The sequence below is a fragment of the Lynx rufus genome, unplaced genomic scaffold, assembly GCF_022079265.1.
Source record: "Lynx rufus isolate CCGP_SWC_20201006 ecotype Redwood Valley unplaced genomic scaffold, mLynRuf1.p SCAF_9, whole genome shotgun sequence".
NCBI classification, from domain to species: Eukaryota; Metazoa; Chordata; class Mammalia; order Carnivora; family Felidae; genus Lynx; species Lynx rufus.
The window spans coordinates 1046279-1073459 of NW_025814897.1; the positions used below are offsets into that span (position 1 = coordinate 1046279).

General features: G+C 53.3%; 1 protein-coding gene across 1 annotated transcript in view; it reads right to left on the reverse strand.

The window, feature by feature from the left end:
- Positions 1–383: 383 nt before the first annotated feature.
- TMEM123 (transmembrane protein 123) overlaps positions 384–27181 on the reverse strand; it is a 57300-nt gene continuing 30502 nt past the window's right edge. The window contains exons 3-5 of the mRNA XM_047072364.1: positions 4812–5072; positions 3798–3951; positions 384–2291 (exon numbers count right to left, since the gene is read on the reverse strand). Coding sequence (XP_046928320.1) covers positions 2267–2291; positions 3798–3951; positions 4812–5072 — 440 coding nt within the window. The 3' untranslated portion in view covers positions 384–2266. The remainder of the gene's footprint in view (positions 2292–3797; positions 3952–4811; positions 5073–27181) is intronic.

Below are 27181 nucleotides of genomic sequence, written 5' to 3' on the forward strand. Positions count from 1 at the left end.
CCTGTGACAGGTTCCAAGTGGTCGAGACCACAATGGGGGTCTCGTAGGTGCAGGGGAGACCCCTCAGTGTATTGCTGGACTGTATACTGGGGGCAGTCATTTTTTTATTTCTAACACAAATATACCTGTTTTTATAATTCTACCCAACTGCATAAAGCAGGGGCATGAAAGGAGAATCCGGAGCAGTCCTTCGCAGAGGTTGGTGGTCCTACGAATTCCCCAGGTGGGATCGTTAACACATTGAATCAGGATGTCTGGGTGTGGGTAAGAATTTGCGCTTGTAACAGCTTTCTCAGCCAAACACATATAAATAGTGTCTTTATTTGGGGCTTTCATTTCTCTTGAGTTTGTGGAAATGAAAGAAAACCACACACACAAACCTCTTAGATGAAGACAAAGTTTTATTCTAAAAATAGATCTCAGTAACAATGAAATACCAAAAGCTGGTCATTATAAGAAAAAGAAAAAGGTAAAAAATTTGCTTAAAATTTTCCTCCTCAAAAATACAAAATTCTCACTGTACTATATTGCGAACTCTCATTTATCTGTATGCAAATTAACTTTATCCAAAGACATTTAAAGTCACAGATTGGATTCTAATGTATCTTCAAGTAAATACATTCTCTGAGAATGCAATGAAATATTTAAACATAATTGGGATATAAATTTATACTTAGGGAAACAGTGGTTCATGTTTACCACTTCCCTCTATTTTTGCAGATAACCAAAAAAAGTGACTGCACCCCACTACTGATATTTGAAGGTAGCAGAGAGAAAACATTAACTACATTATTTCTATCTTTAAAGGCATATAATGACCTGTAGAACTTAAAAAAAGTGGTTTCACATCTTCAAAGTGCTAGAGAAGCAAGTATCAGGGAAGACAAGGTTCGACCTCAAGTACTGAAGAATGCAGAAGACAAAAGGACGAAAAGGTAAAAGGCCCCCATCACTGTATCCATCAAAGTGGTTTAAAGACCAGGTAGGCAAGTTACACAGTCAGCCCACCTCTCTGTCCTCACCACACTACCCATGGTCACCACCTCAGTTGGCTGCACAGTGACTAGGAAGGATTGTCCCGTATCAAAATTCTTGACATTCTCTGAAGGCCAAAAGCTGGTCCCAGAAGGGCCATCCTCTTCAGTGTAGACGCACTGTCATCAGGACAGCTTAGCTTGTTGGCAGAAAGTGGTGGTACTTTACTTTGCGTAGTCATTTAGTATGACTGAAACAGCCTTTTTTCTTGTCAAAACTTGACCGTGAGTTTTGACTGCTGTAACGTAAACTCGAAAACTGAACACCCAAACATAAGTTGACTGATACTGGTGTCCCGACAATACTGTGCTTTTTCTGTTAACCTAATGCAGCCTAAAGTGCCCCTCTACAGGAGAGGAGGGGCCTAAAGAATAAGAAAAGTTTCTGGTCTCAAAAATTGCTTAAGGATTTGTATTTGGAATAAAGGTTTTTTAGTATATCCCCAAATCAGATAAAATCAACAGTGCACAAAAATACAGCATCTTCCTGTAGGTCAGTAGCCTGAGGGGTGCCCTCCTATCCCTGGGTCGATCCACACAGCCTTCTAGAACTCTAGAGAAATCCCACAGGGGCTTATGTTAGTATGTTTACACTACATTAAACCATCCTACGACTCAGCCTACAGTTAACCGGTGCGTATGAAACAGCGCAGTTTCCAGCAGTGGCAACACTCACGGTAGGAAGGTAAGCGGACGAGATCGTGAACACGCTGCTACGACGTGCAGAAATGAGAGAGGGAAAAGACAGACTAAGTGCCACAGAAGCTGTAACGATGACACAAGCTCTGACAGGGCTCAGCCACACGTTCTCGTGCTGGGGGCGGGGTGGTGCATTTTGTTTCTCACCCAAGCATGAAGCTTTGAAACTAAAGTTATGTCGGAGACCTGATTTACTCGGAATTTCTGCGGTGTGGCTTTAGAGCAGAGCCGGCTCTGGGGAGCAGTGAAGGTCTGTGTCGTCGTGAGTACGTGCCGTCCCAGTGAGTTACTCCCCCGGCGTGACCAAGACCACAAGAAGGAGAACGGCACTGGTCTGTGTGTTTTTAGAAGTGACTGTAACCACTGCACATGCTCATTTAAAAACCGAAACCAAACTCTTCAGTAATCCTGAGGAATCTTTACATGCGTACAACGTACTATATAAACATGATCTGCGTATACTGTTTCCAAGGAGAGTCATCCAAATTCATCGATAGGGCTGTACTGATCTTCCCATTGGTGCCTGGAGTCCCTTAAATGATGGCATCGTGTTCATCGCTGTAATCAAAAGGTAAAATTGTTTTGTATTCGTGCCAAAGCGGTTTCGGTTTATATTTTTACATAACTTCAAAGCCGCAGAATGAAAATTGTCATTTACGTGAAATTTGTTCATGGGGCGTGAGGGTTCCCATAGTGACCCTCGAATGTCTGCTCTGCCCCTTGTGGCTTCTCGGCCGATAGCCACAGAAATCCAAAACAGGCACCCTCCTTCCTGGACCATCCCCTGTGTGTCGGGTGTCACATACCTCATTTTCATCCTCCCGGAAACCCTATTTACGTACTGACTTCCTTTATTCGTTTTTGCAGAGGACCTGAAGCCAAGCAAGCACGTGGGAAGGTGCCCAGAAGTGCCGCTCCTGCACCAAACCCCACCCCTGCACGCTTCTGTCACCGCGGGTAACCTTTTCATGCTCACCGCTACAACTGCTACGTGGGGAACGTCTCCAGTTTTGAGCGGGACAGACAAATCCAGCGTTCTGTAAGAACTCGAACTTCAGAGCAGCTCTCGGCTTCTAAATGTGCCGTCCCGTAGCACTAAGAAAAAGGCGCTGTGGTCCGTGGACGGTAAGGTGCACCCTAACTTCGGAGACGTGCCGTAGAGGGGGAACAAAACGAAAGCAGCGCGGACTTTCACTCGAGTCCGTGAGGTACTTTCTCTGGGGCTCTGTCAACAGACTCCAGGCACAGCCCCTCCCAGGCAGCGGAGCACGGCTGTGTATGTGAAGACTGGCTCCGACTAGCTACAGCACATGCTGTGTGCTTAAGGCAACTTAAAACGAAAACACGGTTTGCTTCACTACTTGTAGCCTCATTTACATCAATAAACACTGATGCCATAACAGAGTGAGTGGCATTTCATGTCCTATGATCAAGACGTACCTTCTGTTTAACTGGTGAAATTTATCAAGCACACGTGATAAATATTTCTAGAAACACAGAATCTGGCAAAACACCTCGATGCTCTGAAAGCAAGTTTGCTAAACCAGTTTGAACTGGTTAAATCAGCTCCCGACGTGAAAGTTGGTGTGGGACACACGTGTATGACGAGTTAAAAAATTGGGAAAAGTAGCCCTTCGGTGGTGTTTACAGTACATTAAGAATCAAAAGACCGAATTGGCTCTTGTATTCTATAAGAGCGAAAAAACCCCAAAAGGGACTTAAACCCTCCAAACAACGTAAGACCCACACAGTTATGGAAAGGGTGAACGTGGTAAGAGCTCTTAACTCACTTGATGCAATGACTTAGAAAATGAGACCGTGAAGAATTTCTTGAAAACCAGGTTTCTACCAAGGATGTTCCCTTAGTGCTACTGACGAGCACCAGCCACACCCTCCTGGTACGGTTACAGGGGTGAGTGAAGAGGGAGAACGTCAGGAAGCGGGACATTTGTACCGGCACGTGCATCCATTTTTTGTTCGCAAGTACAGTTCATAAATCTGTGGCCCCCTTTCGGTATTTTGTCACGATCGTGAAAGAAATACAGAAATCCTATCCAAACTCACATGGTTCTGTACCGAATGCCTCTTCGTGAATAGTACGTTTTGCATCCGAAGTACAGAATCGACAGAACTCCCAGGGTTAATACGATGCCACCGAGGAAGCTGCCGATATCAAATTTCGATCCTGGGTTTTCTTTAGAATTGATAGTTGCTGTGACTAGGAGAAAAGAAAAGTAGGCTTTAGTGGTTTTTAAAAAACATTACAAAAAGCTGCCACTCGAATCTCTATCCAAGGAAGCAGAGCCGGGGGAGGAGCTCCCCAGCGGGCCTCCTGCCTGGTGGCCCGGGGGCCCCTCCCCCACCTGAGGGTGTTTGTGCTGGGGGACCACAGCCTCGGGCAGCACCCTCTGGGACTGTTTCCTTATTCCCTTGTCCCGCGAAGAATCGGTGCCTTAACCAGGGTGTCTGGACCGCCCGTCCGAACGAGGGCGTCTAACGGAAGTTCTCCGTTCGATAAATAGACTGTTGTATCACATCGAGGGCCCTGGTGACATTACAGCGGATTTCAGAACACAAACTGCAGGACTAAGGCTTTAGGGTAGAAAATACAGAAATCTGCGGCAGACACGACGAAGCCTGCCGTTTGTGCTGGCCTTCAAGCGGACCTGAACTTGGAAAACCTTGAAGGGACGATGCCAGGGCTCTGAGCTCGTGGTTTCACGTTCCATCTTAAGTCCAAGCACGAAGCGTGCTGGCGGACACCATATGCGTGGCCGCGCCCGTGACACCCAGGAGCCAACACCACCGTGAGCACGCTGTGGGGGTGGAGGCCCCGCCCAGGCGCGCACGAGGGGCCCGGACAACCACGCGAAGGACCATCCGGGTAGGACTTCCTCCTCCAGTCACATGGCCTGGTTCAGGGGAAACCCGCTTCCTACGGGGACAAGGTTGGCGGCACCCGCACCGGTGATTTCTGTACACGACACGGTCGTCCGCACTCCCGCCGGAACGGAGCCACGCGAGTGCGGCATCTGACACCGGCTTTCAGCACGGAAGGGGCTCAGCTCCCATACGTACTTGTCACGGGTGAAGGCACAGAGGTGGCCGAACGGTTGTGGGCCGTGCTGGCGGTGGACAGCATCTGGGACGCGCTATGGGAGACGTGGGTGGCGGAGGTCGTGTTCGGGGAGGCCCCCCGTGTCGTGAATCCGGGTGCTGCTGTGGGCGTCGAGGTGCTGACAGCGTGTGTCCTGAGGACTTGGGACAGGGCGGGCGCGAGGGCTTTCGTCGTGTTGGGGGGCGCACCCGTGTGGCTGGAGGTCACCGTGGTGGCGTTGCCTGCGAGAATGAGACACATGAACATGACACAGGGCCCTCATCTCTGGGAAGGGAGTTGACGGGAGGACGGAGACGGCGCGGGTGGTGGGTGGCCGGGAGTGCGCACCCCGTGCGACGTGGCCGGCCGGTGAGCCTGTCAGGGGTGACGCCCCCCCCCCCGCCCCCCGGGGCGTGGCCGTCGGGACGACCTCCCACGGCTGGAGGCTCCAGACACACCTCAATCCCGGAGACCCCCGTTCGCGCCTGGGGCGGAGGCCTTCACGGGGACGATTCGGACCCGTGCGCACCGAGCACGTGCCCCGGGTCCCCGCCCCGGCGACGGCAGCGCCAGCTCACCCCAGGCGCACGCTGCCGGGGACAGAGACATTCCGTCCTCTCTCCGCCCCTTCGCACGGCCGTGCTGATCTCCGCCTGTTCCCTGTCCTCGGGCTCACCCGCGGCGCTGCCGTCCCACGGGGCCTGTCTCCACCTCTCAGCCGGCACTCGCACGCTCCTCCCCGGGGAGAGCGACTCAGGCCGGGGGTGTCGCGCTCCGTCACTGCCGGAGGGGACTGCCGCCGACAGAAACACCCTTGCCTCCAGTCCGCTGGACTTTTTCTTCCAAGACTTCCGGACACGCCAGGCTCGCGTGTCTACCGGCTTCCCGGTACCTCCCCCGGGCGCGGGTCCCTACGGTGCGCTCTCGTCCGCGCCGTGTGACCCCATTTTTTTAGCAAGGCCCAAGGAACACTGCTGTGCTATGGAGACCGGTGAACCAGTAAATTCTCATGATTCCGAGCGGAGGACACAAGTGGCAAGAACCTGAGCTACTGTGGGTGCTGTGCCCAGACGACACGCTTCAGGACGGACACGCTCCCTTTTGTTCTAAACCGGTGCGTGCTATCGCGGTGGATTCGACACGGGGAAGAGCTCGCGTTTCTATCGCATTTTCAGCCCAGCACGATCTGTGCGCAGTCCACCAGGAGGCGCGGCGCGACCCGCGCGCCTGCCCCGCCCCTGCCCCGAGACCTGGCCCCTCGCTGCGCCAGGTCACCCGAGCAAAGACGGAGCCGCGACGGCTTAGTCTTTCCAAGCGAGAAAATCCAACCGTGTTCAAGAAACGAGCAGCTGAACATTTCTACAAATGGACACGACAGGCCCCTAGGCTTTTTAACTGTCCCGATGCCCACGAGCGTCACCGAGATCCCAGGAGGCCGGCGAGGAGCTCCCGCCCAGTGACACTACGCCCTCGTGCGCCCATGTGCACTCGCGGGTCTTCCGGCCCCCGAGGGACAGAAGCTGTGCGGGTGCGGCTGGCACCCGGGGCAGGACAGGGGCTCGCAAGGCCCAGGGCTCCGGGCACGGAGCAAGTCCCGGGACGCAGCACACTGCGCGGAGCACGCACTCTTACTGCGTTTCCAAGTTGCCGAAAACAAATCTGCGAGGTCGTCATCACAAGGCAAAACCCCGTGACCGCGCTCGGTGCCCAAAGCTCGGACTTCCTGTGGGGACGGCTCTGCAAAAACGCACAGCTGTCGGCGCACAGCCGGGACCGGATCTCAATAAAAGTGCCGAAACGAGACGCCGTCGAGGCACAAACGGTCGTCACGGGAGGGTGCGTGTGTCCGTCCGCTCGTCCCTCTGCTCAGGACGGAGCAGACGAGAACGCCACCCCAGCTTCGGACCAAGCAGGAGAGCCTTCGGGGGAGCAGCCCCTGGACTTGTGGGGCACAGAGACCGAGTGACTCTGGCCTGACGAGGGCCCGGTCCCGGCGGTGAAGCTTAGAAAGCGGAGCTGGGTGTAGACTGTTCACACTGACAGCAAAGGCGGTATTTCCCACGACCCCGGTCTGGCCCCCACCCCTGCCCCATGCAGCCCCCAGGCCCTGCACAGTGTACACAGCTCGCTCCCCCCACCCCCCACCCGGCTGCACCTGCCCCACTGACTGCCTTGTGGCAACACTCCGCAGAGGGAGGAGGGTGACCGGCAGGGAGGACACAGGACCTGGGCCACGGGTGTGTGGAGTCCGGGTCGGGAGGAGTCGGGCCCCAGCCGGGGGAGGCCCAGGAGTCCACCTCGGCCCGAAGCAGGCGTCCCGGCCTCCCAGCCCACCAGCGTCCAGTCCTGCGATGCGAGGACGACCGGAGCACAGCAGCCGTCGATGTCCCCTCCCCACCGCCAGCCCCGATGCTGCCGTGGCCCAGCCTGGCAGAGGGGGTTAAGCCCTAGGTTCGGATGACCACGGCTTCATCATCTTAGGATTATTCTGGAAGGCAGAGGCACCCGAGGTCCAAGTCAGCGCTCAATGGATACAGCTGTGGGGGAAGGGCGTGTTCGACTCATGCCAGCTGCTGCTCCGTGGGGCGGGCCCAACTCAAAGGGACACCCTCACCCCAGGACCGCAGGATGTCCCACACACTGGCACACAGGATCCTTACGTGGGATCGAGTCACAATGAGGTCACTGGGAGGGATCTCATAAAAGGAGATTCACCCTCCTGCCTCTAGAAAACACGGTGCCACACAAGGGTCTACGAGAGGCAACAGAGATAATTTAGGTTGAGCAAGTAGCACAGTGCCTGTGACAGAGGGAACATCAGTGAGTCATTATTCCTTTTATTTTCATTTTGATAGAGAGAGAGCAGGGGAGGGAGGGGCAGAGGGAGAGGAAGACAGAGAATCCCAAGCAGGCTCCTCGCTGACAGCACAAAGTTCCACACGGGGCTTGAACTCACAACTAGATCATGACCTGAGCCGAAATCAAGAATCAGACGCTTGACTGAGCTCCCCCTCCCCCAGTTGCACCAATTTTTACCCTTTTTTGAGCATGAGCTTCATGAGCTGTACGTATTTCCTGCACCGAGCTGCACCGTCACATCCCCTGTCCCCAGGGTCACCACCAACGCCATCTGAACATCATCATATCAAAGAGGGTGCCGGGGTTCTTCAGTTCATCGAGACAATTACCCAGGACAATAATGTGAAACCAGGCCAGTGTCCAGGACCACTGACAACAGGGACACCGCGTCCACCGTCTGGATTTACTTGGCTGTCTCCTTACGGCTCTGCTCAAGCCACTTCCCTCACTCCTGCAGCCTTGGGTCCAAGGGTATAGCTAGGTGCCATGTTTTCCCTTTAACCTAACCATTTCAAGGTTGAGGGTGACCATGTGCTTTCATCAGGGCATCAAATACACACTTAAAGTGCAGTGGAAAATACACATGAAGACTTTACAATCACATTTAGTTTTAAATGGGACACTAGTGCCTTTTCACTTCGTGTCTCTGAGTGGAGATCACCCAAAGACAAGGACTGAAAGTGAAGGGACGGGAAAAGGTATTCCGTGCAAATGGCAACTAGAAGAAAGCTGGGGTAACCACACTTAAATCAGATAAAACAGACTTTATTATTTTTTTTAAATTTTAAGTAGCCTCCATATCCAATGTGGGGCTTGAACTTACAACTCTGAGATTAAGAGTCACATGCCCTACACACTAAGCCACTCGGGTGCCCCCAAAATGGACTTTAAAACAAACAATGTAACAAGACAAAAAAGGGCACTGAATAAAGATGTCAATTCAAGAAGAGAATAAGATATTTGTGTGTATTTAATGTACCCAACATAGAGGAGTGAAGTGTATAAAGCGGCCATTAATAGACCAAAAGGGAGTAAGAAAACCAGTAAGAGCAACCCTATAGTCAGATCAACTAGGCAGGGAAATAAGAAAAATATTGACCTTAAACAATGTTAGACCAGGTGGACTTCACAGACAGACACATTCTTCTCAAGTGCACGTGGGACATTCCCCAGAATAGATACTATGTTAGGTCACAAAACAAGTCTTATTAAAAAAACAAAAACAAACATACCACCTATCAGCCACAACAGTATGCGACTAGAAATCAATTAGGAGAAAACTTGAAAATTTACGACTATGTGAAGTTTAAGCGACATGCTACTCAACAACGCTTCAAAGAAGAAATCAAAAGGGAAATCAAAGTATACCTGAAGACAAATGAAAATGCAAGTACGACACACCAAAACGAATGGGATACAGCAACAACGGCTCTACGAGGAAAATTTACAGAGATGAACGTCTACTCAAGAGACAAAGTTCCAAAAGCAACAACCTACCATTACAGCTCAAGGAACCAGAGAAAGAACAAAGGCCAAGGTTAGGTGAAGAAAGGAAGCAACGAAGATCACAGCGGAAATAAAAGTGGGAGAGAATGAAAAGCCCAGCGAAACAAAGAACTGATTCTTTGAAAGGATGAACACGATTAACAAACTTTTAGCTACAATCACCTAGACAGAAAGGACTGAAATAAAATCAGAAATCAAAGAGATACACGGATACCACAAAATCAGCAAGAACGAACCGTAAGAGACTGCCAGGAGCAATTCTCTGCCAAAAAAATCGGTCAACCTACGATAAACGGGTAAGTTCCTAAAAACACACAACTTTCTAAGACGAAAGCATGAGAAGATAAGAGAATCTGAACAGACCCGACCAGACCTATCACTACTAAGGAGATCGAGTCAGTAAAGAAAACCTCCCAACAAACCACAGTCCAGGGCCAGACGGCTTCACAGGCTGAGTTCTGCTCAACATTCAAAGAAATAACAACACTCCTTCTCAAACACTTTCGGAAATATAAGAGAAGGGGATACTTCTCAACACGTTTTACCAGGCCGGCATTACCCAGATCCCCAGACCAGATCAGGATGCCACAAGCAAAGAAATGTAATACCTTTATCTCTGATGAAAATAAATGCAAAGATCTCCAACAAAGTATTAGCGACCCATATTCATCAATATATTAAAAGGATCCTACACCATGATCAAGTGGGATTTTTTCCAAGGATGCAAGGGATGCTTCAGCATCTCTGAATCAATTATACACATGAACAAAATAAAGGTTAGAAATCTCATGATCATCTCAACAAATGCAGAAAATGTACTTGATAAAATACAACATCTGTTAATGATAAAAACTCTCAAAAAAGTGGGTATAGAGGAAACGTAACACACAATAAAGGCCATATGTAACAAACCCAGAGCAAACTTCATACTCAATGAAAACTTCTATAAGCTCAGGAACAAGACAAGGATGCCCCTCTTGCCACTTTTATTCAACTAGCCAGAGCCATTAGGCAGAAAAATAAAAGGCAAATTGGCAAAGAAAAAGTAAAACTGTCGCCATCTACAGATGGCATATTACATACAGAAAACCCTAAAGACACCACCAAAACAAGTGTTGGAACTAACAAACAAATTCAGTTAAGTTGCAGGATACAGACATCACTATGCAAAATCGGCAGCATTTCTAAACACTGACCAAGAACCTGCAAAAAGGCAAGTTAAAAACACAACTGTAGTTTCAACTGCATCAAGAAAATAAAATACCCGGGAATAAATGTAACCGGGAAGGTGAATGACAGTAAACTGTAAAACACTGATAAAAGAAACTGAAGGTGACGCCAATAAATGGGAAACTATTCCATGCTCATGCATTGGAAGAATTACTATCGCTAAAAAACCCATTCTGCCCAAAGCTGTCTATAACCCAACGCAGTCCCAATCAAAATTCCAATGCCATGTTTCACACAAAGAGGAAATCCGTAAGTTTGTATGGAATCAACAAAAGACCTCAAGTAGCCCAAGGAATCTTGACAAAAAAGAACAAAGCTGGAGACATCAATTTCAAACTACTACAAATCTGTACTGATCCAGGCAGCGTGTATTGGCATAAAAACAGACATCTAGATCAAGAGAACAGAAGAGCCCCAATAAACCCATACACCTGTGGTCAATTTCTAACAAAAGATCAAAAAATATACCATGGGGAAAACAGCGTCTTCCCCAAATGACGCTGGGTGAGCGGAAACACCAGCTTACACCACACATACAAATTAACGTGAAATGGATTAAGGACTTAAATGTTAAGACTTAAGCCACAAACTCCTAGCAGAAAACACAGGCAGTACACTCCTTGACGTCAGCCATAGCTATTGTTTTTTTTTGATCGGATACCAAAAGCAAAGGCAACAAAAAAGCAAAAAATAAACAAATGGGGCACCGAACTAAAAAGGTTCTGCACAGCAAAGCAAACCGTCAACAAAATGAAAAGGCAACCTATGGAATGAGAGAAGATATTTGCAAATCATCGCATAAGGGGTTCATAGTCAAAATACATAAAGAAGTCATTCAACTCAACAGCAAAAGAAAAACAATCCAATTAAAAAAAAACAGATAGAGGATCTGAAGAGAAATTTTTCCACAGACATGAAGATGGCCACCAGACATGAAAAAAATGCTCAACGTCACTCATCGTCAGGGAAATACAAACCAAAACCAAAATGAGATACCCCCTCACCCCTGTCAGAATGGCTCACATTAACAACATAAGAAACAACAGGTGTTAGCAAGGATGTGGCTTAAGGGGAACCGTCTTAAACCATTCGTGGGAATGCAAACTGATGTAGTTGTTCTGGAAAACAATATGGAGGTTCCTCAAAATATCAAAAATAGAAATACCAGGGGCACCTGGGGGGCTCAGTCAGTTGAGCATCCGACTTTGGCTCAGGTCACGATCTCACGGTTCACGAGTTCGAGCCCCACATCAGGTTCTCTGGTGAGAGTGCAGAGCCCGCTTCGGATCCTCTCTCCCTCTCCCCCTCTCTCAAAAATCAACAAACATAAAAAAATAAAAATAGAAATACTATATGATCCAGAAATTCCATTTCTGATTACCCTAAGATAACAAAAACACTAATGTAAAAATGTATATACACTCCGGTATTTATTGCAGCATTACCTGCAATAGTCAGGATATGGAGGCAACCTAAGTGTCGGTTGACAAGTAAAAAGATAAATATGACGTGGTGTATGTACACGATGGAATACTATTCAGTGATAAAAAAAAAATCTTGCCATTTGGGACTATGTGGATGGAGCTTAAGGGTACTTTGCTATATGAAATAATTCAGAGAAAGACAAATACTGTATGATTTTCACTTATATGTGAAATTAAAAAAATTAAGCTCACAGACAGAGAGCCCACAGAGGTGGGCTGGGGTTGGGGAGGGAAGGGGAGCAAAGTGAATCTAGAGGGTCAAAGGTACAAACTTCCAGTTATAAAGTCAGTCAGTCAAGGAACGTGAAGCACAGCAGGGTGACCATACTTAATAAGACCAAATTGCATACTTGAAACATGCTAAGAGTACGTCTTAAGAAAGTTTCTTCTTATGATGCCAACTTCTAACTATGTATGGTGGCAAAGGTTAACCAGACTCACTGCGATCATTTCGCCATGCAAATATCGAGTCATCATATGTTGTACATCTGTAATTCTTCACCGATTATACTCAAAAAACAGTGCTGAAACTATAAATAATCATATGCAATAGCGTTTAAGACAAAAGTCATAACCAGAAACGTTTTAAGAAAGGACATTTCACAGGGCGCCCAGGTGGCTCAGCTGGTTAAGTGTTCGGTTCTCGACTTCGGCTCAGGTCATGGTCTCGTGCTTCGTGGGTTCGAGCTCATGCTGGGCTTTTTACTGAGTGTGGAGCCTGCCCGGGATTTTCTCTCTCTCTGCCCCTCCCCTGCTCACGCTGTCTCTCTCTCAAAACAAATAAACATTTAAAAGGAGAGAGAGAGGGGCGCCTTGGGTGGCTCAGTCAGTTGAGCATCCGACCTCGCCTCAGGTCATGATCTCACAGTCTGTGAGTTCGAGCCCCGCGTCGGGCTCTGTGCTGACAGGTCAGAGCCTGGAGCCTGCTTCCGATTCTGTGTCTCCCTCTCTCTGTGCCCCTCCCCTGCTCATGCTCTGTCTCCGTCTCAAAAAATAAAAACATTAAAAAAAAACTAAAAAAGAAAAAGAGAGAGAGAGAGAGAGGAATGTGCCGCTTAAATCCATCTACCAGAAAGGAATCTAGGTTCGCACAGACTTCTGACGTGGTCAGCCCGGCAAACACACACCACCCCTTCCTGGGACGCAGACAGAGGTTTCCCTGGGAGGAAAGGTAAGAACTCCTGAAGGCCAGAGTCCAAAATCTACTTTCTTTTTTTTTTTTTTAATTTTTTTTTAACGTTTATTTATTATTGAAAGAGTCAAAGCCTAAGCAGGGGAGGGGCAGAGAGAGAGGGAGACACAGAATCCGAAGCAGGCTCCAGGCTCTGAGCTGTCAGCACAGAGCCTGACGTGGGGCCCGAACTCACGGACCGTGAAATCAGGACCTGAGCCGAAGTTGGACACTTAACCGACTGAGCCACCCAGGCGCCCCAAACTCTACTTTCAGAGGCTCCCTTCAAGGGACAGCTCGTGCACACGGAGAACGAACCCAGGAGCACCCAGCTCGTCCCCAGCTCTGCTGAAACCGGCATCTCGAGGTGGCTCTTCCATGTACGGGTTCCATTCTAAGTTCGTGCGTTCTGGGACTTCTTCAGCGTTCACGCTCACCGTTCTTAAAAAAGTAGACAACTCACTAAAAAACCCACTGATCATCCATTCATTGCTACATGATTCGAACCACCCCCGGATTCACTCAACATCGAGCACCCTGTGTGCCAGGCTCTGAGATACGGTACCGAGTACACCTCCCAGCCCTCAAGTACCCGTCTAGCGGGAGGAAAGCGGCGACAGATCAGCCTTGCACGGCGAGCCCTAAACACGGATGAGCAAGGTGCTGGGTGAGGCCGAATTCACTTAAACCCACCAATTATTTGAGTCTACAAATCTGGCGTAACTTACCCTGGGGTAAACGCACACACGTGCTGCCCGTTTACAGACGACGCGCTGTTACCAATGATGCGAGGAGAAAGCACGCCAAGGGCACCCAAGCTGCTGTGGCGCAGGGGACGTGCACGGCCTAGAACTCAAGTGTGGCACGGGCGACTCATGCCACAGAGGGCGGACGCGGTGAGGACGGAAGGAGACTCAAGCGTGAAGGCAGGAGGAGCGTGGCGAGGAGGGGAGCCGCCGGGGCGACGCGGCACAGGGTCACCCGCGTGCGAGGCGGCGTGAGAAGACAGCGGGTGCGCGTGGACTCACGAGGACTCCCCGGCGGTAGCACACGTGCCTCCGCGACGAGCTCTTCCCGCGCCCCCCCCTTCCAGCTTGCGGGGGGACTGGGGGGGGGGGCGGTGGGACACACAGGCCAGGAGGAGCGGGAGGCCAGGACCCACCGCAGGGACCTGAGCTACGCGAGGCAGGGACGACGCCTGGAATGAGGGGCTGGGCGACGAGGGCTGGGGAGGAGTGGCTGCAGCCCCCTGGCCGCCAGCGCTCCCCGACGGGGCGCCCTGCCGCTCGCCGCGATTTGGACGACTTGAATTCCCCGGCAAAGACCCCAGGCGCGAGGATCGGCAAGGCCCGACTCGCGGGCCTTCGCGAGTCAGGTTCTTTGGAACGTGGCCACTTGTTTACCTGCGGTCCGCGCCGCTGCCATGTGGGGGCGGAGCGGGGCTGGGAGAGAGGCCACGTGGCTCTTCGTGGCAGAAACTCTGGCGGCCTGTCGGGTGTCAGTCTGTAAAGACTAACAGAGGAGTTCAGGGTCACCACGCCGTCCCTCCGGCACCAGGCGCACACGGCTTACGGGAGCGGAACCCCAGAACCGCCCGGGACGAGCTGCTCGCACGGTGTGCGTCTGGGCCCCTCGACGTGGGGACTTCGTGCGCGGCAGGGGCTGTGCGTCCGGCCCGGGAGACGCGGGCACGGCAGCTGGTACACGGGGCGCACGCAGAAGCGATGGCTCTGCTCTCGCGACGGCTCACAGGCAGCTGCGCACCGGGGCGGAGCCGCCGCGGAAGGACAAAAGGACAAAAGGACAAAAGGCCGCCGCCGCCTCCAAGCCGCCCTCACCTGCTTACCGTAACAGGAAGGGCGCCTCCAGTCCTCCCACGAGCCCAGATGAGGCAGAAACAAGTTAAACGGAGACCAGAGGCGGGGACGGGCAAGAGGCAGGCCTGTTCCCCTCAACGGCACGCTCTGCTGGGAGCCAGGAGACGGCCGCCGAGTGCGCCTCCCGCGTTAGTGCGGAGACACTACGCCAGCCCCTCGGGTGGTTCAGCCCGGAGCGTCCCTCCTCGCCAACGTCACGCGATGCGCCAGCGGTCCGCACGGTTCCCGCCACGGGTGATGACCACGGTCGAGGAGGAACAGTGGCCGAGGTCTGTCTCCTCGTGGGGGAAAGCCTTCGTGGGAAAGGCCTCTAAGAAATGGGCCCGCATTTTATCGCCATCTTTTTAAATGTCTGTTTATTTTGGGGCGGAGGGGCAGACAGAGAGACCCAGGCTTTGAATCAGGCTCCGGGCTGAGCCGTCAGCACAGAGTCCGACGTGGGGCTCGAACTCACAAACCGTGAGATCATGAGCTGAGCCGAAGGCGGATTCTTGACTGAGCCACGCAGGCGCCCCGACACGGGCACACACTTTAGATGGACTCTACTTCGCGAAAGTAAAGGTCTATAATTTAGAGAAGTGTTGCTCTTTTAAAAGCCGGGGTGCACAGTGATCCAAGACCAGCCACACTCACCAAGACAAGGCAGCCGTGCCCCCCCCCCCCCCCGCAGTTGTGAGCGGGACACACAGGCGTTCCCTACGAAGACGAGGTTTGACATCCAGCGCCTCATGAAAGAGCCTGGGACCCAGACACGACCGTCCTGCGCTGCCGGGTGAACACGTCCACGTGTTCAGAAGCGTCCACACCACCCTGGATTAGCCCCTGGCTGTGGATGTTCCAGCAAGTTCCAGCGGAAGGGCTCAGCCAGGTTTCCAAGCCTGTGGCTCCGAGCCCCCTCTCGCTCCAGGGGCCGCCCACGTTCCTGCAGCCCCTCTGTCTTCAAAGCCAGCATCAGCATGTCCGCCACGCGCCTGCCATCTCTCCACCCCCCTGCCGCCGGCCACAGAGACCTGGTGGCTTTAGCTCAGGCCCACCTGACCAGGGGCCGAAAGGTCAACGGATGGGTAACTCTAATCGCATCTGCAAGATCCTTCTTTCCACGGGAGTGCGGGCTCACCGTCCCCGAAGAGAAGGAATTACACGGTGTGAGCGGCCCTGGGGATCATCTACAACTGTGCCCACCACAGGGTTCCGAGAAAGGCGATCCCGCTTCGTCAGTCTGGCGGGACGACATCCCGGCTGTCGGAGGCGACACGGCATCCACAGACTCTCCCCGAACGCAGCGCACAGCGGTCAGGCCGACGGAGCCCCCGCCCACGCTGGGCACTAGGCGTCTTCCGGAAGGCCTGCAACGGAGGAAGAGCGTGCTCCCTCACGTCGCGAGCAACCGCTTACTGGCTGCCAGCAGCTTAGCGTGAAACCAGGAGACCCCGCCCCTCGTGCGCATGGGCGCGGGATTAATCCAAGGGTGTAAGCACGACAGCCCCCGCCGGAGGCTGGGGTGGGGCTGGGGCTGGACACGGACCAGTCACCCACCCACACGACCGGACAGTGCCATCCACCATCGCAGCCTCGACCCACCTCCCCCTCCCCCGAAGAGCGTTGTGTCCAGTCCCCAGAGAGTGGCCGCTCCCCTCCCCTTTCTGTCCATTCCATCCCCGCACGTCAGCAGAGGGGCTCGACGGGGCTCCATTAGTAGAGGAGGGGACAGATTCAGGAGTAGAGCCGTTCATCCAAAAACAGAATTCCACTTATTTACGAACAGAAGTTAGCGGCACAGAGCAGAAGCATTTGGTATAAAGACGGGGTCGCTTTGCTGGTACTCCCACTTTAGAAGTAGGGTTCTCACCTCCGCCATTGGCTCTGTCTGCTCCGCCCGGCCCGGAGCAGCTTTTCTGGATTAGCTAGAACATCAATGGTTTCTCCCTTGTTTTAAGTCCAGAAAGAGTGATGCTGGAAGTACATTTTAAGTGGCTTTGATCATTTCTATCTTTCCTCCCAATTAAATGCTGAAACTACACCGTTCTCTGTAGTAACTTAGAAAACGTATTGGAAGAGAATGGAAAAGGATAATTTGGGTGTAGAAATAGGCGCACGAATACGTATTCCACGTGCACCGTACGTGAATGTGCACAAAGACACTGGCTTAGCACCTGTGTGTCCCTGCAAACCCCTCCCCACCCTGTCCTGCCTGCTCTCTGCCCTGACAGGGACTCTTGGGAGCTGCACAGAGGCCCCTTGCTCCGTGGCTCCGGTCTGGTCCGAGGGAAGCAAGTACCATTTGCCAACAAGTGTTAGTCCTCCTTACCGTTATTAGCCTGTGCGACTCACACGACCGGAAGGACATGGCCTTTACTACCGGGGGATGGTCGGGATGGACCCGACCCGGAATGAGCTCAGTGGACAGGCTCTACAGAGATCTGTCCACCCCTCACACACATACTGGATAAGTAAACGGTATTCACTGCAAGCTAGACCCCGTTCAAAATATTCCATAACCACCCCTGGAGGCAGATCCTATGGTCATCCCCACTTTGCAGGTACAACTGAGGCAGGCAGGGGTTCAACGTGAGCTCTAACTAGTAAGAGAAGCCAGGGTTTGAACTTGGGCAGGCGACTCAAGACCCCGTTCTCAGGCACTGTGTTCGGCCGCCAGTCACGAAAAGTAGTACAAGCAAGTGGCGAAGCTTCGTTCAGGGACAGTGACTGCGTCGTCGCCTCACTGCTGCCTTCGACAAGCAGCTGGCTGAGAAGGTGCCAGTCACCAGATTCTAGACAGAGACAACAGCTCTCGGAACTGCTCTGCGTGTGTAATAAGCCCGAGCTGGGTGTGTACCAAACAGTCCTGCTCTCCCACACGTCCTACAAGCCTACACGCAGGACACACACCAGCGCGTCTCTGTTGAGAAACACACACACGACAGTCCCAAACGCTCACGCCCTTGTATTGTCTCGTTGTCCCAGCAGGGCTAAAATGTGTGAGGAAACACGTCCTGACTGTTCTGCAACACCCCAATTAGGTGTCCGATTAGGGCTGTTATTTGCAATGTCAAAAGCCTGTGCAGGTGGTGCTGTCGTTCAGTTACGAAGATTGTTGGTCTAAACACGGACAAGAAGCAAGTGTGAGGAGCAGCTACCACAGGAGACTTCGGTCATTAAAGAGCTCAGAGCGCCACCAAAGACGCTTGCTCGGAGCGTCACCACAGAGAGATGGTCGCTCAGCAAAAAAAACTATCTGCTCAAATGTCAGCAAAAAGAAATCTTCAGAGATGACAACCATATAGTCCAGTATCCGTTAGCAAACGGTATTTCACTGTATGAAGGCGTCAGAAGGTATTTGATACTGAGCGTTTTTTTTCTTGTAAGACTAAAGAAAAACATCAACTTTGCAGTTACGAAAGACCCGTATCCCTTTAAGTGCTGGGAGTGGTATCGGAACCAGGGGGGCAGGTGCCCGTGGGAGTCCACGCCAGTCGCTGTGCATAGGTGCCTCTCAAAGTCAGGGCTGTCCCCTGCCACCCACAGGCGAAAACACAGACCCCAACGCCAGAGAAATGCCCCACGTCACTGCAGGAGGCGGTGCGCAAATCTCACCGCGTCACCAGACTCCAAGCCTGGTGACCCTTTCACGTGTTTGCTTGCTGTCTCCCGATGAAGGTTCGCTGTATATACTTTAGTTGTTTTATCACTCACCACCTTCACTGCACTAAACCACTATCAATGAACAAATACTTGGGGGTGCCTGGGTGGCTCGGTCGGTTTAGCGTCCAACTTTGACTCAGGTCGTGATCTCAGAGTTTGTGGGTCAGAGCCTGTGTCAGGCTCGGTGCTGGCTGCTGGGAGCCTGGGGCCTGCTTTGGATTCTGTGTCTCCCTCTCTCTCTGCCCCTTTCCTGCTTGCACTGTCTCTGTCTCTCTCTCAAAAAAAACAAAACAAATATTGGTAGTTAACACCAAAAGTTGTAGCTAAAATAAGAGGATCGCTGGAGTGTCTGGGGGGCTTAGCTGGTTAAGTGGCCAACTCTTCACTTTGGCTCAGGTCATGATCTCAGGTTCGTGGGTTCGAGCCCCGTGTAGGGTTCTGTGCTAACAGCTCGGAGCCTGATTGGAATTCACTCTCTCCCCTTTCTCTTTGTCTCTCCCCCCTAGTTGTTCTATCTCAAAATAAATACATCTAAAAAAAAAAAAAGATCATAGATTTTTAAAAATTTAAATATTGAAACACTCTTAATTTTTTTAAGCCAAAAAAAAAAAAAGCTAAGTAACTAAAACTGAAAGATGTACAAAAAGGTACAAAGAATTATATGACCACTGTGTTCTCACTATCCTGATTAATAAAAATTTGCTGATTAAGAAACTCCTGGAAGCTGTGGTCCCCAGAGTAAGCACAATCCTGAATTTGCCCCAGATTTCTTTGTAATTTTACTTCTAAGTGATACAGTAGTATCACATGCTCAAATTTTATGCGAGTAACTCCGCACAGGAGGTGTTTTCCGTTCCTGTTTTCTGTATTTAACGTTACGTTCATCAATTTCGTCACGCTGCCATCTGCCCCTCCACCTCCCTTCTCACAACATTTAACTACGTTATCGTGAGAGCCGTTTCACGATGCTGCTTCCATGCCGTGATGACATGTAACGGCTCACTCCAAGGCTCACAGGTGAAATGTGTTCGTACGCGTTCCGGCCCTTGAGTGTTAGGAGATCCATCCTCCTGGGCCTTCGCGCTGAAGCCAGCACCGACCAACATCCCACGTCCAGGAAAGGCGCACGGGGGAAAGGGGTGTGTGTGCGCGGCACTTGTTACAAGACGATACGCACCGATGAGGGAAGGGCTAAGAAAATCACGGTGCGTCCGTTCCGTGAAACGTAACCAAGGAGGGGACGGAGCCACACACACTGATGTGATTAATGCACATCCGTGGGTTCTCTGATCCCTTTGCAAGGTGAACCCTACCCCATCCTCCCCCGATGGAGGCCTGACACTGACCTCCTTCTAAGCAAGCAGAGGGCAGAGTGAGCGGCGCTCTGTGACTTCTCGGGCTAGGTCTTAGGAAGGACAGCTCCTGCCTGGTGCTCCAGGATTTAGTGACCGCTGGGACTGCTCGCTTCAGGGGAAGCAGGCACCCCCTCTTGTGAGGGCGCTGGAGCTACACCAGGAGAAACGGAGGCCTGGAGGCCAGCGGAGGAGTCACCTGGGAAGTGGGCCCTTGAGCCCGGCCTCCTGAAGCGAACTCGTCGGCACCGGCTGTGCTAGTGCCCAGCTCTTGACCCACGGAGCCCGGAGACGAGCCTCCCATCACCGCGTTCCGGGGCTCGGTCACACAGCAGATGCAACACTGTGCCGACGCAGAAACATCAGTGTTTCCCAGCAAGCTGCAGAACAGCACGTATGTACCCATTTGGTGCATTCACACCAGTGATATTTCTAGGGAATTACTGGGAGGGGAAGATGGGTGGGGCAGATCCTCTTTTAGATGGTCTAAGTAAGCACACCCACACTAACTTGAACGGTTTTTTCAAAGCCCATAGTGACAAAAGAAAAATAAAAAAACTTGCATCAATTGAAATTCAAAAAACCTCTCAGTCCCTATAAAAGAAAAGAAAACCGCTTTAATTTTAGACCCTGCTAACAAGTTTCTGTTACGTGCTTTTCTGGCCGACCGCTGATTCAAAGCCACAGACCGAGAGGCGCGTGGGCCCCGGGAAGGCGGCCGACACCAAGGCAAGGCTGACGGTCGGGTCTCCGCACGAGGCAGAGGCTGAAACAGGCATGTGAACCACTCGAGGGCGCGAACAAAGACCCCGTGTATCTAGAAGCCCTGAGGGCGTGACTACGAAAACAGTGAGCGGTTTATTAAGTATTCCCTAATATTTGTTCCCGCCATGTCACAGACGGGGAGACACCAGGGAGTGGAGCCGGGACCCACAGCACCCTGAATCCCAGGCTAACGACGCTGACTGGGTCACCCGGGTCGCCCTCGAGGGCGAGGGGGCCGCTCGCGGGGCTCCCTCCTGACCGGGCAGCTCTGCTCCGACCCGCGTTCACCTTCACGGGCAGGCACGTCTCAGAACGGGCTTCCGGCAAACGCCGGAGGTGGCAGAGAACCTGCGTGTTGGAAACGCAGCAGTGGGAAGGACAATTGTGACGCGTCTGACCCTCTGTCCATCGAGCACTCGAGACGTTGCGGAGGCAGCCGAGCGTCACAGGCTCGTGCGCTTAACGCCTCCGGCGCTCAAACGGCCACACGCTTTCCAACCCGCGTGCCCCGCCTCTAAAGCAGGGCCACGCTCCTCATCTCACCCGGTTACCGTGCGGAATTCGGGGACAGGGGAGATACCTGTACCAAGCCCGGCCTGAGAGCCCAGCGGTTGCCATGGTCACGGCCTCCATCCCCACAGGGGACGCGCACACAGACACGGCCGCGGCACAGACCCGCTTCCTCCCGACCGCCGTGCTCACCTCTTCCCCCGGGAGGCGTCTCTGACGGGCACGTCCGCTCGCCAGTTCAGGGGCGACCTCCTTCCAGACCCTCTACCTGGAAGCCACCTCTCCTGTTCCGAGCGCGCCCTGTGGGGCCGCACTTCGCCCACTCACCTTTCGGTAGGGCGATTTCTTTCCCGCCTTTTCACTTACATTTCAAGCAGGGTAAGGGCACTGCCTGCATCAGGTCCCAGGCTCCCGCCGTATCTCGCACCCTGCCCGGCGCACGGAGGACGCGGCGAGGGAACGTCATGGGCCTATCGGGGGCCGCAGAACCGTCGGGTGGCTCGGATCCAAGACCAGCCGGGTTCCGGAGGCAGAGTCTGAGGGTCCGCAGTGACCTCTGAGAGCTCGGACCCGCCCCCCCACCCCCACCCCGGCCCCCGACCGCCGCGTGCGTGTCAGAACAAGAGCCAGCACTTACACGAACAGTCACCCACGTAATCCGCACTACAACCCCATTGAGTGGAGGGAAACTGAGGCACACAGACGCGTCAGGTCACGTCGTAATTCTTCTGCTTTGAACTAGGGTGAGAAAAAGCAAGGCCAATGGACCAGTCAACAGGAGCCAACAGTTCAAAAACGCTGTTGTGGGGGCGCCTGGGGGTGAAGCTCTGATTTTGGCTCAGGTCACGATCTCACAGTTGGCGAGTCTGGGCTCTGCATTGGGCTCTAATGACAGCACCGAGCCTGCCAGGGACCCTCTGTGCCCCTAGCTCTCTGCCCCTCCCCTGCTTGTGCTCTCTCTCTCAAAAAATGGTTAAACATTTAAAAAATTAAGTAAAAATGCACTCGTGAACTAAGAGTTTCCCAAGCATCGCTACACTCTTGACAGTTTGCCTCCGTCAATTTTCACAGAACCCCTGCAGGTTAAAATCAGATGCCTGTTTTATTTCCCATTCCCCCATTCTTATCTTAAGGGCTACTAACACTTATGCCCTCCCCCCACCAAGGCAGAAGTTTCTACCAGCTATAATCTATTCCCACCGATCTGCCGAGTTGGTTGGTTGCCCGCCTGCCGTCAGCTGCTCTGCAGGGAACCACATTAACAAAGGGCAAATAGTCAGATTTTTTACAAACAGGAAAACCTATCTAAGTAAAACCATCGTCTTGGGTGCAAGTTTCCCTAGGATCAAGTTCTTTCCACTTTTTCCCTGAAGGGGTGACTTCAGGAGTCTTAGCTGTCTCAGGAAGTTACCGAGATGGTCTTTAACTTCATAGAAATGGAAAAAAGCAGCAGGTTCACAACCGATAATGCACGCCACGATCTGGGATCCCTTCCGTCACTGCTGTGTAACAGCAAGGGCCAATTTCCTGCAGCGTGAGAAATGAGACCCAATGAGCTTGCGGCATCGTGTCAAAGGCCGTTTGATCCCCATGTCTCGATGGGCGTCCTTCACCCGTGAAGACGGACACGGGGAGAAAACTTCTATCGGTCTGGGGACACCCTGTCCATCACGCGGTGGCAGGTGGCTCCAGCCTGGGCCAGGACATCGGGTTGTCACCACGGGAGTAGCCAACTGTGGACCAGCAGGCGTGTGTCAGGGGCCGTGCATCTGCGGTCTGATGCCACACCGGCCCGTGCGCGGGGGGGGAGCCCCAGAAAAGGTTGTGTCGTGGTCCCCTTGAGGCCTCCAGGCTGCGGTGGGAACACAGGGGCATCCTTCCATCCTCTCCACCGATGACATGGCTCCCTGCTCTCCCTGTGCAGCTCGCTGCCCGCTCCCCCTCTTCCTCGGGGCAGGATGTGTGTTCCCACTTCTTCCCGGTGAACTTGGGGGCACACTTGTCCCTGGAGACCTTGGCGGCTCCCCGGGGCGCGCATGGCATGCGCCTCTGGGACCGTCCTGCGCTTGGGGACACCGATGACAGAGTAGGCATGTCCGCTCCCCCACTTTCTTGGTCACCGTGCCCGTGGGCGGCGCGGGGCAGGACAACGTCTGGTGTCCAGTGTGGCCGTGCTCGCTGCACACACTTCAGCTGTTGTTCCCTGGCCTCTGCCGATTAGGGCGAGCGTCAGGCGGGCCCAGGCCCCCATGGCCCGGGAGCGAGGGGACAGGGTGGCTGCCGCAGGGGAGGGGCAGGGAGGGCATCGGTTTTCAGGAAACATCCTGCCGAGAGGCCGGGAACAGGACGGGACGTCCTATCTGTGAAGACTGGAGAAGGCGCACAGCTGCACCTGCGAGAAGCCGCAGGAAGAGCTCACGGGGAAGCCTCTCCAGGGTAACTGACCCCCTGGAGATGCTCCTGCTGAGCAGGACCGACACCCCGCGGGTCACGGGCGTGACCACTCACCGACTCCAGGGGACACAGCGCATCTGCCGCAGCTCACGGGTGAGCACAGAGCCGAGGGAGGGTCCCGGAGGGACCGAGGGCCAGCACCATCCGCGACCATCCGCGACAGGGGCCACCGGCTCCCCCTGTGGGGCTGAGGGACGGCGGACGGACAAGGGACCAGACCAGCCTGTCCCTCTCCCCGGATGGAACACAATCCACACAGACACCCTGGTGGCAACACTGTAAGAGATCTTCTGTTCATTCCAGCCCTAAAGTAGTAATAACTCAGGCGAGGCCACTTCCTTCTTGGTTTTATTCTGGTTCTTCATAATAGTGTTTATGGTTTCTCCTTTTCAAAAATTGTCTTTCTACAAGAATGCACTTTTTTTAAATGTTGATTTTTGACAGAGAGTCTGAGGGGGGAGGGGGAGAGAGAGAGAGAGAAAGAGAGAGAGAGAAAAGAGAGAGAATCCCAAACAGGTTCTGAGCTGTCAGCACAGAGCCCCATGTGGGGCTCAAAGCCATGAACCATGAGATCATGACCTGAGCCGAAGCTGGACCCTTAACCGACCCGGGGCACCCCCAGAATGCTCTTTTCAGCTTGTGCCTGCGGGACAGTTATAGGAAGTGTTCTGTTACACGGTAAGTTCTGGAGAATCAAGTGGAAGCTTCTACGATTAGACTTTTCTCTTGGAGACGGTCTTCAGCACCCCTCTCTGAATCTTCCACTCCAGCCTTGAGAAAAACATCTCCTAAAACGAACAAACACAGAAACAGAAACTCCTGTCCTGTTTGCCACATGTCACCATACTTAAGCCAAGCCGACTGCCGCCATCAGAGCACTGCACTAAGCACAAGTTTTACATCTTACACACAGCACGCTTCGGTGGACGCGGCCAGACTCCCTGAATTCACAGGGATTTAGCACCTGAAGCACTTAGTCTAAGAAGTTGAACCTGGAGCCTCGATTAGGAGCAGCAACCCCGGGAGACCCAGCAGGAAGGGAGGCTACGCTCTTTGCAGAGACAGTGACACACGGACCGTACGTGTGGTGCCAAGTCTCACCAACGTGATGACGCTTACACAGTGTCCTGGGTACAGAATCACTCCAGACTGCTCGACCCCGAAACAGGAGCTCTGTGGACGGAAAGGACGAAGTCACGCCGAATTTGGACCACACAGCGACACTTCCAAGGCAAGCGAATGCCTAGAATCGTCCATTTGACTGCCAACGAGCCCCACTCAACACTGTCTCCTCGTTCAGTCTGAGGGTTCAGGCAAGAGCTGTAGGGTGCTCGTGAGCTTACACAGTGACAATCACACAGATGAGCATCAGGACAGGGCTTAACACACGGAAAGATAAATCCTACGAGTAAGGCAAAGTGACGTTTCCTGCCGACATCTTTTCCTAAATCTTGTGGTCTCCCCAGAACGATACCCCGAGGAGTCCCTTGCATTTTGCCTGTTAGGACACTTGACGGGCACTGTCCAGATTAAGTCTATACCATCTGTCTCTAAGTAGCAGGGTGTAAGTGTTTACTTTCCCGGGGGTTGAGGGTGCAGATTCCACAGTGTTCTTCAGTTTCCACCCCGCCCTGTGTCATCCGCTGGAGGGGCTGTTCCGGTCTGGCAAAGGTAGTGCCTTATTCCGGGGTCTCACTGACCCTGGAGACCACACATCACATGGCACTGGCCAGTCCTCCCTGAGTTTCTCATGACCACAGGGTATGACTGTGGAAAGGTCAAGGATCCCGTCTGGCAGCTGTATCACGAGCCCATCCGATTCCTCGGACACAGGAGTCGCGTGTTCTTTTACTCAGTGAAAAAGGAGATTCTCATCAATAAAAGGAGGTAGGTCAACAAGGTCCACATTTTAAACACATTAGAAATCCACACTTTTACTTAAAAAATACTTGTACGACTCCTTTTCCTAAACTACGTAGCAGTACATGTTGATGAGGAAAAATTCCAACAGCAGGGACTGCACGTCGGCATTTGGTAAGAAATCCTCGAGAGTGAGGGCGCCGGACGGCGACACAGGACGCTTCTGTGCCCCCCACCCCGAGAACCACCACGATTCACACGCTCAACAACTACTCACACCCGACACAGCGGCGACAGAGTCCCAGACCGTGAGGCAGAGGCCGAAGACAGAGCACATCAGGAGGTAGGAGGCGGCCACGGGTGATCGCAGTGCCCCTCCCCCAGGCCAGCGCTGCACCGGGCAGATGCCCCCGTACCTGTGGTCCCTCCAGGCGGGAGAGGACCCGGGACGCATATCCAGCTCCCCCATCCTGCAGGTGCCTCTTCGGGAGCCCCCACTCAGGTTGCGCCCAACGGGGATCTTAGCAAACAGACGTCCCCCTCGCAGGGCCCAGCCGGCCGGCCCAGCAGCAACCCCGCTCATCTGCAGCGCCCAGGCAGGGGTGAGCCGAGGGAGCGTGTGCCCCGCAGCCCTGCCTCCTGCGGGTCCTCAAATGAAGACACTTGCTGGCCCTGCAGCCCGGCCTGCCCCCGCCCAGGCCGGTCAACCGTGGGGTGCAGCCTCGGGCCCCTTCCTGCCCACACAGCCTGCCGGGAAGCTCGCCCCGGCCCTGTCCCGGTGGGAAAGCAGAGCCACAGCCCGGCCCCGCCCCACCCAGGGAGGCCCGCAAAACGCTCGGAGCCTGCAGAGCAGCGCACACGGGGGTCAGCCCGCAGGACAGAGCCGGTGGCCCGCTTCAGCCAGAGTCACCCCGAATCCAGACACGAGCCCTGTGGGCCCCGGAGCTCGTTCTGCTCACGCGCCCTCGCAACCCCTTCCAGCGCTGTTCCCCCTGCAGCCCGCTCAGCCGTGGAGACAAACCGCACACGGCACGCATCACGGGCCGTCCTCAGGGCTGCTCACGGCGCACGGCGGGTGGGTCAACGGACCTGCAGAAAAGCTGGCGGCCCCCCACGGCAGAGACACTGGCTCAGAGCCCAGCCCCCGGCTGCTCAGGAGCTGGTGCGGCTGGCCCCGACAGTGTAGACGGTGCAGACAGCGTGGATGGCCCAGACAGTGTGGACAGCCCGGACGGCCAGCCCCACCCAAGTCCAGGCAGCCACAGCGCCCACCATGCTGCCTCGCCCAGGCAGGGAACCCAGCCACCAGTCCCGCCCATCTCTCTGCGGCCGACCGCACAGACCCCAAGAGCAAGCCCACCTGCCCGCGTCCACAAACCCAAACGGACACATCAGGTGAAGACCTGACCCTCTAGAAGAAGACAACGGCTTGCTTACACACGCAGACTCATGAACAACTGAGTGAGCGTCACACCAAAGGAACAAATTACTAGCTTCCAACTTCCCAAACCCCAGGAGACAGACAGACATCCAGGTTCGTGAGGCCACAAGGAGCCCCGAAAGGTCAAACACGAATAGGGCTGTGCCAAGACACCCTATGACTAAGTTGTCAAAGTCTAAGACAAAGAACGATTTTTCTTT